A 12,263-nucleotide genomic window follows, 5' to 3' on the forward strand; every position below is an offset into this window, starting at 1 on the left:
CGATGTTACAAAAGAGCAAATGAAAAAACAACGATGATGTATTCGATATGAGCATTTAAAATTCATCTTTTGAAAGGGCTAATTTTTATCACTACTAACATTATCAACATTTTTCATAAAGAAACAAAAAAAATTATTTTTTTTTAATAGGAAAATTAAAAAATTGAGTAAACGGATCTGGGTTCGGGTCTAAGGGCCAGACCCGGATGCAGATCCGTTTTTTCTCTACAGGAACCGGATCCGACGGGTCTAAAATTTAAAAACCTAGATCCGTGCAAAACGGATCTATGGATCCGGGTCGGGTTCGGATCCAATGCCATTCCTAGCCCTGACGGGTCATAAGGGATTAAGGGATACATAGAATTGCTCTCTGTCATATTAGTGAGATATCCATTGAAGCGCACTCAACGTTCTCCATTGAAGCGCAGTTGGCGTTCTCCGTTGAATCTAGTTGTATCCCCCATTGAAGCAACTTCTGAGGTAAGTTGTTTGTATTTGTTATCATCATATCAAATATCTCTGAAATTATGAGATCGATAATTGAATCAAATATCCCTATAATTATGAATCAAATTGTATTGCACAACACTTTAATGTTAGGATTTAACTATGAAATCAGAGCCTGGGTTTTATCATACGGATTTATGTGAATTATAGGGGAAGAATTTATCAGCTTTTTTGATTTTGGAATTCTGTTTAACTATTTCAAAGTAAAAACATGCTATCAAATTGCCGAATTTATACGATTGGAGGCTAGTGAGTGACAAAATCTATATTTGAAACAGTGAAACATGTTAAACGATGTCGTAGAGTTTAAGGACGAAGAAAGAATGGTGGCGAAGCTCAATGATGAACCGAGCATGGAAGCAGAGGTAGAAGTACAAGGGGAAGAAGAGGAGGAAGAGGAGGGTTGGTCTTCAGATTCTGATATTGGGGAGGCTTTGGATTGGTTGGATTTAAAGGACATTGATGAGGGCGGTTATGAAGGCGGTTCAATTACCCTTAATGCTCGACGGCCTAATGCTCATGGAGGGGCATTGTCTAGGTCAAGTTCTTCAACACTTCAGCCTCTCTCGAATCGTACCCAGAAGTTTACTCATCACATTCGTCCTTCTCCTCTAGAGGTATATATATCCATGTATCCGTTGTATCCATAGCTTCATCTTCTGTTATTTATTTTTGAAATTGTTGGTATACATGCGAGTTCTTTCTTGATGATATGATTATGATTCATTGAATAACCTGCCAAATGGGCTCTTTCTCAAATGCTTATTTGAGGATTTGATAAGAAGTATTTATCCAAATGTTGTCTATACATCATAATCTATTTTGGAAATGGCACTAAACACCCTATTAATTTGGGTTATTGTTAATCCTACAACTCAACTCTTTTGTTTGAGTATTAATTTGGGGTTGATGGAGAATGGAAGGGGGATTTATTATTTGAGTGTTTTGATTTATGTTTCCTTGCTTTCACAGGAATGGGAGGGCAGGACAAATGTTGGCATGTCCAACTCAGTCACTACTGCAATTCGTGAGAGTGTACGGGGGATGGCAATTGGTAAAACAAAGAACACGGAGAAAGCTGACCGTGCAACTGTTGAACAGGTGGGTATATTATGGTACTACTTGTTTTTTATTTCTTGAAGTGATTTGTCCAAGTTTACCTCTTTTTGGTTTTTTTTTTTTTTTTTTTTTTTTTTTTTTTTTTTTTTTTTTTTTAAACATTTAATATAGTCCCTTTCCTTCATATCAGGTGCTGTTTTTTTTGTGGTACCAGTGATGTAACTTCTGTTTAACATGTTATTTGGTGTTGAGGTATCACATGGGTCAACTGATAGATTTACTACCTCTGATTTAGAGCCTTGAAAAACAACCTATATGCTTCATTGATATGTTATAGCCTGCAATAAATTTGAATTAGTTTTATTGTCTGGTTTGCTGACATTTATGGTGAATGCATGGAATGATAAAACAATTAATATATTGACTCATAGGATCAAGCCTCCATAGGCAATTTATTGGCTATTTTTTCATGGTGTGTATGTTTTCCCAGGAGTACAGCCTCGGTATGACAGGAAATAAAAACTGGTTTATATGTTATGATGTTATGCTAGATACTTAGATAGTGCTGGTAGTCAGGTACTAGGTATTTTGTTATGAAACACATTTTATGTTGTAGACAATACCAATTCTTAGAGCTTTAGGTTGTATCTCTCCAGCTGAACTGGCAGAACGGACCCTGGCCACCCTGCTTTCAGTAGTGCACTTACATTTTATATATGTATTTACATTACAAGAATTTCTGAGGATGGTCCTGTTGAATCAAATATAGCTGTTACACTAGTTGAAGGTTCGTTTTCTTCTCATTACACAGCAAATCAGCCACCATGTTACTTTGTTTTTTTTTTTTTTGTTTTTAGAATGATAAGCCCCTACTATTAATATTGTTGGATTATACTTGCAAAATGCTGTTGCCCTGTTTTATGTAACCGCAATCCACAAAAATAAGAACTGCTGCTCTTCATAAATATAGAAAATAATGCAAGTCTACAAACAGTCGCCCCTGCTCCAAACTGTTTTATGAGTGCATTTTCTGATTCTTGTGCTTTGCTGATCTTGTTATTCTGTATTCTTAATATCTACATTCTGCAACAATATTATTGTATACCAGGCTATTGACCCTAGGACTCGGATGGTTCTCTTCAAGATGTTGAATCGTGGTGTTTTTAATGATATAAATGGATGTATATCAACTGGGAAAGAGGTAAAATATTTTTTCATAATCTTAAATGTAGGATATAATTTATATCTAGATTTAACCTTTTTTTGTATGTGTAATGTAACAGTTAATTATATGATTATGCTTTTTATTTTTGCAGGCTAATGTTTACCATGCAACAAAATCTGATGGTGATGAATTAGCTGTTAAAGTTTATAAAACTTCAGTTTTGGTGTTTAAGTAAGTAAAATGATATTTCTACTTTTTTTCATTTGTGAATGATCTGACATGTGAATGCTGAGAAATGTCAGTGACTATTTATTTGGGGTTTCTAGATTCTAGAAAGATTCTTGGGCTCTTAGGTGTAGTCTGTATGTAGATGGTGATGACTTAATTGCATAATATGCATTAGGGACAATTCATGCTGAACCAACTACTTGGGCATATTCAAACAAATAAATTTTGATTGAGTATGGAGCTTTTTTTGCTTTTCATACTCTACTTTTTTTTAAGAAAAAAAGTCAGTAAGTATAAGAAAAAGTGGATAAAGTAAGTGAATGTAGAATGATGGATAAGTTGTGGGGTTAGAGGGATAAGATGGACAAGAAATGAAGTAAAATTATTTAGTAAAAAGCAAAACACATAAATACATAAAGAATATGGAGGGTGTATATATATTAAAGGCCTTGCTTTTCATCAACCTCTGCTTCATAAACCTATCATTTTTATTTTTGAGTTACCAAACCTTGAATAGTTGAATTCTTAATATATTTGTATTGTTTTAATAACTGAAGCAAATTATATAACTATTGAATTTTTAAGAAAGTATCAATAACTATCACAAAGAGGAATAAAACAAAGAGGTCACAAATTTACAATCTTGAAAGATTACAAAGATACTATTCTTCTATTTGTTTGCTGATTTCAGCTCATTGCATTTTCCCCCTTTTCTAAATCAGGGATAGAGATAGATATGTACAAGGTGACTATCGTTTCAGATATGGGTATTGCAAGCACAATCCTCGGAAAATGGTCAAGACATGGGCAGAGAAAGAAATGAGGAATCTTATAAGGTACTTTGTTAATCATATTCTCAACTGGAGATAGTCTTCATTATGTTCGAGTGCTTAGTATGATACAATTCTGGCCAAAACATTTTGATTGATGCTGTATGGCTTGAATACAAATTCATAGCTCTTCTGGATGGTAAAAAATCTGTGTATATCTGTGGCTATGTGAATCTGTAGGTTCCGTATGCTAGTCAAAGCATTCCATCCAATTTGTTTCTATGTTATCCCCACCAAAATTTTAAGAGTTAAAAAATTGCCAATTTGCTATTTTGCTGACTGCTAAAACAGGCTTGGTCAATATTATATAGAATTATAGATTGTTGCAACTCATAATTGTTAACACATGGGAAAATTCATGAAATAATTGAAAGCTCATTGTGTCTGATTCGTGCTAATTTTTAAAATTTGTTAACTCAAAATTGTTAACTCAATACAGGCTGAAAGCAGCAGGATTACGCTGCCCTACACCTATTCTTTTGAGACTCCATGTTTTAGTCATGGAATTTATAGGTATTTAATTAAATTTCCCTTTTTATTTATACATAATTACATTTAATTCCCGAAATTGTGAGTTTGCTCTCCCTTGGGACTGATTGTCTTTGCTTCTAAGTATGACTTTTATGAGGCCAAAAATTGTACTCCCTCCGTCCCCGAAAGAACGACCCTTTTGGGTTGATTTCATGGGTATTAAGAAAGTTAAATAAAAAGAAGTAAAAATATATTGGAAAGATAAATTTACATGGGGTGTGTAAAAAAGTAGAGAGAGAAAGTATTAAAGTATATATAAAAAAAATTATATGGGAAGCTAATTTTACACAAATATTGTTGTAAATTGGTGGGTATTTTAATGCTAATAGGTCGATCATTTTGGGACTAAAATTAGGCCAAAAGGGTCGAACTTTTGGGGACGGAGGGAGTACGTATTATTTTGTGTATTTGTCGCAATTTTGAAACATCTGTGACTGGAACCTCCTAGGAATTGTTAAAATTTGCACACATAACCAGTAAAAAAATTATCCTTGTGTGCCTTAGCTAGGGGTGAAAGAAATTCGGTGTAAAACCAAACCGAATCCAAAACTGAACCGAACAAGGAAATTTGGTTCGTTTTTTGAGAGGGTGGTTCGGTGTCAAAAAAAATTAACGGGAAAATGAAAAACCGAACAAAACCGAACCAAACCGAATTAGAGGCCCAACCCTAAATAACCCCTGGCCCAACACTAGAGTACCCTAGGTATATAATGCAAAAAAAGAAAACTCCGCCTTTCTCACTCTCAACCATCACTCTCTCAGTCTCTCTCTCCACTCCTCTTACTCTCATGCCTCCTCTCTGACCACCGTCCAGTACACCATTCGACCACCGTCCACCGACTACTTTCTCTCTCTCCTGTCTTCTCCTACTCTTGTTAAGGTATGCAATTTGCGATTTTAATTTGCTTATTATTTTCACTTGTGATTTGCGATTTTAGTTTGCTCTGCTTAAATCGTTGCTACTTGTGAATTGCTTATTATTTTCACTTGTGAATTGCAATTAGTTTGTGCTACTTGCTGTCATTTTAATTTACACTTGGAATTAGTCTGCTCAACTGCTCGATTGCTTAATTTCTCTGCTTAATTGATCTGCTACTGCATGTTCAATTGCTCTGCTTAACTGATGTGCTACTGCATGTTCAATTGCTCTGCGACTGCTTTGCTAGTCTTCTTATACTTGGAATTAGTTTGTGCTACTGCTTTGCTATTGCTCTGCTAGTCTTCTTAATTGGCTAATTGGCTACTGCTTAAATGCTTAATTGGTTTGTTAGTGCCTAATTGCTACTGCTTAAATGCTTTATTGCTTTGTTACTGCCTAATTGCTGTGCTACTGCTAGTCTGCTATGCTATTGCTGTGCTACTACTTTGCTGACTTGCTGTGTTAGTCTGCTTTGCTTGTAGTCTTCTTATGCTACTGTTTTTTTATGTCCTAGGCCATTGGCAACCAATCTGGGTGTCAATGACCGGCCTGAATTCGAACATGAGACTGACCAAGTCTCTAGGAAGAAAAAAGAAGGTGCAAAAAGGAAGAGGATGAAAGAGCAGTCTGAAGTTTGGGAGCATTTTGTTTAAGAAGATTTACCTTCTGGAAGGCAGGCAACTTGTAAGTATTGTGGGATGAGCTACAAGTGTATTTGATGCTGGTAGTATTAGAAAAGCTTTGTCGTATATGGTAATTATTGATGAACTTCCATTTAAGTTTGTTGAAGGTATAGGTTTTAGACACTTTTGTGGTATAATGGAACCTAGATTTAATGATCCTTCTAGAATTACAATAGCCAAAGATTGTTTTGAAACTTATTTAACTGAGAAACGAAAGCTGAAAAATGTGTTAAAGAAATGTAATTCAAGAGTTTCTTTAACCACTGATACATGGACTTCTATACAACAAATCAATTGCATGTGCTTGACTGTCCACTTTATTGATAATGATTGGAAATTACACAAGAATTTTGAATTTTTGTCCTATTTCTAGTCATAAGGGTGATGATATTGGCAAAGAAAATGAAAAATGTTTGCTTGATTGGGGCTTGAAAAAGTCATGTGTGTAACTGTTGATTATGCTTGCTCAAATGATACTGCAATTGGGTATATGAGAAGGAAAATGAATGGATGGAAAACTGGGGTTCTTAAGGGTCATTTCATTCACATGCGTTAGTGTTGCACACATTGTCAATTTGGTTGTTTGTGATGGATTGAAAACTGTTAATGAGTCAGTTCAACGTGCAAGGCATGCATCAAACAATCTTCTGATAGGTTTGCAAAGGTTTAAAAAATGTGTCGTAGATGAAAAAATCAACAAAAAAAAAGGGATTGTGCCTAGGTGGAACTCCACCTATTTGATGTTGAATGCTGCTATTGAACTTGAGGATGCTTTTGAGAGGTATTCTGAGGAAGACCCTCACTATGTAATTGAGTTGAGTGATAGGGATGGTAATGGTAGCTCTGATGTTGATGATTGGAACAATATGGGAAGATTTTCTGAATTTCTGCAAGCCTTTTATGATTTGACCATGCATGTCTCTGGCTCTTTATATGTCACTTCAAATTTGTTTTTTCATGAATTGGTGAGTGTTGCTATACTTTTGAAAGATTTGGTGTCAAGTGATGATCCGGATATGTGTCTTATGGCTTGTAGAATGAAAGATGATTATGAAAAGTATTGGGGTGATCCAGAAAAAATATACCTCTTGATTTTTATTGTCGTTGTCCTTGATCCTCGTTATAAGCTTGATTATGTTGAGTGGATGATAACTGAAATCTATGATTCTATTGTTGCATCAAAGTTGGTTACTAATGTAAAAGAAGCTTTGAATGCTTTGCATGAGGAGTATCGTGTGTCTTCACATGGTGATGGGAATAAGGGGGAAGTGTCTTCAAGTAGTGACGATAAAATTCCAATGTCTCCCAAACATAAGAAGATTAAGGTCTTGAAGAGTAAATATAAGAAACATAAGTGTGAGAGAGATGGAGATGCAAAAATAGAGTTAGACAAATATTTGGAGGAGGATACGGCGGAAGATATCGATGATTTTGACATTTTGAATTACTAAGTTGTCAAGATGTCAAAATCAGAATTGCACAGAAGTATCTTCCGCCGTACCCTCCTCCAAATATTTGTGTAACTCTATTTTTGCATCTCCATCTCTCTCACACTTGTGTTTCTTATATTTACTCTTCAAGACCTCAATCTTCTTATGTTTGGGAGACATTGGAATTTTATCGTCACTACTTGAAGACACTTCCCCCTTATTCCCATCACCATGTGAAGACACACAATACTCCTCATACAAAGCATTCAAAGCTTCTTTCACATTAGTAACCAACTTTGATGCAACTATAGAATCATAGATTTCATTTATCATCCACTCAACATAATCAAGCTTATAACGAGGATCAAGGACAACGGCAATAAAAATCAAGAGGTTTATTTTTTCTGGATCACCCCAATACTTTTCATATTTATCTTTCATTCTACAAGCCATAAGACACATATCCGGATCATCACTTGACACCGAATCTTTCAAAAGTATAGCAACACTCACCAATTCATGAAAAAACAAATTTGAAGTGACATATAAAGAGCCAGAGACATGCATGGTCAAATCATAAAAGGCTTGCAGAAAATCTTCTCACATTGTTCCAATCATCAACACCATCCCTCTCACTCAACTCAATTACATAGTGAGGGTCTTCCTCAGAATACCTCTCAAAAGCATCCTCAAGTTCAATAGCAGCATTCAACATCAAATAGGTGGAGTTCCACCTAGTGGGCACATCTAAGGCACAATCCCTTTTTGTGTTGATTTTTTCATTTACGACACATTTTTTAAACCTTTGCAACCTAGCAGGAGATTGTTTGATAAACCTAACAGCATGTCTTACACGTTGAACTGACTCATTAACAGTTTTCAACCCATATGAAACAACCAAATTGACAATGTGTGCAACACAACGCATGTGAATGAAACGACCCTTAAGAACCCCAGTTTTCCATCCATTCATTTTCCTTCTCATATACCCAATTGCAGTATAATTTGAGCTAGCATTATCAACCGTTATACACATGACTTTTTCAAGCCCCCAATCAAGCAAACATTTTTCAATTCTTTGCCAATATCATCACCCTTATGACTAGAAATAGGACAAAAATTCAGAATTCTTTTGTGTAATTTCCAGTCATTATCAATAAAGTGGACAGTCTAGCACATGTAATTGATTTGTTGTATAGAAGTCCATGTATCAGTGGTTAAAGAAACTCTTGAATTACATTTCTTTAACATATTTTTCAGCTTTTGTTTCTCAGTTAAATAAGTTTCAAAACAATCTTTGGCTACTGTAATTCTAGAAGGAACATTAAATCTAGGTTCCATTATACCACAAAAGTGTCTAAAACCACCAATTACCATATACGACAAAGCTTTTCTAATACTACCAGCATCAAATTTGTGGTATGTCAAACCACTAGTACCACCGGCAGCACTTGGTACTTTAGCACTTTTGAATGAAAACAGACTTTGTTTTGAGTCTTTAGGGGTGTTGAAGGGATACTTGCGACATCGGTTAATATGAGCCCATAACACACTAGTGCCGTTTTTCTTTGCCCCACACTTGTAGCTCATCCCACAATACTTGCAAGTTGCCTGCCTTCCAGAAGGTAAATCTTCTTTAACAAAATGCTCCCAAACTTCAGACCGCTCTTTCATCCTGTTCCTTTTTGCACCTTCTTCTTTTTTCTTACTAGAGACTTGGTCAGTCTCATGTTTGAGTTCAGGTTGGTCGTTGACACCCAGATTGGTTGCCATTTGCCTAGGACATAAAAAACAGTAGCATAAGAAGACTAGCAGCAAAGCAGACTAACAAAGCAGTAGCACAACAATAGAAAAGCAGACTAGCAGTAGTACAGCAATTAGGCAGTAATTAAGCATTAGCCATTTAAGAAGACTAGCTGAGCAATAGCAAAGCAGTAGCACAAACTAATTCCAAGTATAAGAAGACTAGCAAAGCAGTAGCAGAGCAATTGAACATGCAGTAGCAGATAAATTAAGCAATTGAGCAGACTAATTCCAAGTGTAAATTAAAATGACAGCAAGTAGCACAAACTAATTGCAATTCACAAGTGAAAATAATAAGCAATTCACAAGTAGCAACGATTTAAGCAGAGCAAACTAAAATCGCAAATCACAAGTGAAAATAATAAGCAAATTAAAATCGCAAATTGCATACCTTAACAAGAGTAGGAGAGAGAGAAAGTTGTCGGTGGACAGTGGTTGACTGGTGTACTGGACGGTGGTCGGAGAGGAGGCATGAGAGTAAGAGGAGTGGAGAGAGAGACTGAGAGAGTGATGGTTGAGAGTGAGAAAGGCCGAGAGGAATTAGGGTTTTCTTTTTTGCATTATATACCTAGGGTACTTTAGTGTTGGGCCAGGGGTTATTTAGGGTTGGGCCTCTAATTCGGTTTTTCAATTTCCCGAACTGAAAACCGAATTTTAATTTTTTTTGACACCGAAACCGAACCACCCTCCCAAAAACTAAACCAAATTTCCTTATTCGATTCGGTTTTCGGTTCGGTTTGGTTTTACACTGAATTTCTTTCACCCCTAAATTGTAGTGTATGTTTTTTGCCAAGTGTATGACAAGGGATGAATTTGATGAATGAGAGGGGTTATACATGGCATAAATGCTTTATTAGGAACACTCTTTAATACAAGTATAGATATGCAGCCAAAATTAATGCAGGATTATACATTTTTGTATATGGGAAGTGAAGGCATATCTTTGTATTTGCACTCCAAAAGTTGTACATATATTCTGATCCATAATGCTTACAATGCCTTTGAACCATTTGCTTTTCAGGCAAGGCAGGTTGGGCAGCACCTCGACTCAAAGACGCATCTTTATCTCTTGACAAGTTGCGAGAAAGTTATGTGGAGGTAAAGCTCGACTCTCTCTTATCTACCCCCTTTCCCTCCCTCCCTCCCTTCCTCCCTCCCTCCCTCCAAAAAATGAACCAAAAGCTGATAATGATCTTTCTAATCCTGTAGTAGTGTACTGTATCATTTTTGCTTTCTGTTACTGGTCATAAAGGGTATATAGCTATGATTATTAAAAACTACAAATGTTCCTTGCTCAATTATTTTTTCTAGTACAGCATTGACCACTTCATTTATGGGTTCTGTTATATTAATCAATAATTTATTATCTTTTATATTGACATTGAATGTATGACACTTTACTTTTAATGTGCCTGTTCTGTTTCAAGATTATTACAGCAATGCGGACACTGTATCAGAAGTGTAAACTGGTACATGGGGATCTCAGCGAGTATAATATACTATATTATGAGGTACGCTTAAATCATGCTTAACTTTGAATGTCTACACCTCTGTGAAACAAAATTATATCAAATGTACATGGATTGCAGGGTCACTTGTATATTATTGATGTCTCGCAATCTGTTGACCTTGATCATCCTCATGCACTTGATTTCTTACGTGAAGATTGTCTTCATGTTTCTGTAAGTAGTATAGCTGTGATTTCTTTTTGTAAAACTTGTAGTTTTTACCCCCTTTTTTTCACTCTAAATAAAACTTTTTGTTAAAATGCAGGATTTCTTTAGGAAAAATGGTGTGGCTGTGATGAATATCCGAGAACTTTTTGATTTCATTGTGGATCCAACCATTGCAGATGAAGCAGTTGATACTTATTTGGAAGAGGTATACAAAGCGTCTGTTGCCACTGTCATTGTTTTAATATCTATCCTAATGCATTTTAACTTTTGTTGGTAAACAAACTAAATAAATGTCGCAATATTTCTCAGGCACAACAAAAGATTTTAGCTAGAGGGGATGTGATGTCTGCTGAGGAGCAAATTGCAGACTCTGTATTTGTTCAGGTAACCTTATTTGTTAATGATCATCATATGACGTTTGTTTACCCACAATCTATCCCATAATCCAGGCACATGCTTTTTGCATGCATTTCCTTGGTGTTTGAAATGGAAGATCACTTTCTCTATGTTATTCTCATCATATTATGTCTGTTTTATTTGCAGTCATTCATCCCAAAAACATTAGAACAAGTCAAAGATGCTGAGGAAGATGCATTTCGATTAACTAGTGGGAAGGATACAGGTGATATGTACTACAAAACCATCACTGGACTCAAGTCGGCACTAAGTACAACTGCACAGAAAGACCAAAAGAATGAGAATCAAGTAGCAGCTACTCATTCTGATGTGAGTGTCAGCGAATCAGATTCTGAAGATGAAAGCGAAGATGAGGTTGGAAGTTCTGGTGAATTGGAAGGGAAGGAAAGCAAGCTGTCCCCGGAAGATATAAAAGCTTCCAGGAAGGAGAACAAGAAGAAAGTTAAAGAGGAGAAGAGAGAAGCTAGGAAGAACAAAACCCCGAAAGCTGTTAAGAAGAGAAAAAAGAAGCTTTCCAAATCTCACAAAACAAGGTAGTTATATTCTAGATACATGATAGAGCAAGTTTTGTAGAATTAGTCGTCCTGAAGAAAAAAGAACTAAACCTGAGATGGAATATACCAGTTATTATTATTATTATTAATTTTCAATTTTGGCTAACATATTTGAGCTGAAATTTGTGTTTGTTTATTGTATGATTCCGCTGCTATTACGTGATTAAGTATTTTGTATTTGATTGGCAAAACTTACTAAATTTGAATGTTACTCAATTGAATTTGGGCAAACTTGTAACTTTGAATTAAGAAGTACATCAAAATCTAACATTCCGTAGTGTAGAGCTCTTTAAAAATTTCATAATTTGCACAGGGGTGAACAACTGAACATAATTGATGGCATCAGATAAATAAAAAGATCAAACATGTTCGAAGGAAAACTAAGAGGAAACCTAGATATCAAATTAGGGGGGTTGGGGGGGAAATAGAATTCCAAAGGTGTAGATGTGCAGCTTTGGAGT

General features: G+C 35.6%; 1 protein-coding gene across 1 annotated transcript; it reads left to right on the top strand.

Moving 5' to 3' along the window:
- Positions 1–368: 368 nt before the first annotated feature.
- Positions 369–11,979, top strand: LOC145558505 (uncharacterized). Its single transcript, XM_081619779.1, has 13 exons — positions 369–480; positions 786–1,124; positions 1,480–1,608; positions 2,675–2,767; positions 2,883–2,962; positions 3,682–3,795; positions 4,229–4,302; positions 10,177–10,253; positions 10,583–10,666; positions 10,745–10,837; positions 10,929–11,036; positions 11,141–11,215; positions 11,375–11,979. The coding sequence occupies exons 2-13, from the start codon at positions 792–794 to the stop codon at positions 11,783–11,785; spliced, it is 1,671 nt and encodes a 556-aa protein (XP_081475905.1). The 5' UTR covers positions 369–480; positions 786–791; the 3' UTR covers positions 11,786–11,979.
- Positions 11,980–12,263: the final 284 nt, after the last annotated feature.

Source organism: Chenopodium album, chromosome 1, assembly GCF_948465745.1.
Source record: "Chenopodium album chromosome 1, dcCheAlbu1.1, whole genome shotgun sequence".
Classification (NCBI taxonomy): Eukaryota; Viridiplantae; Streptophyta; class Magnoliopsida; order Caryophyllales; family Amaranthaceae; genus Chenopodium; species Chenopodium album.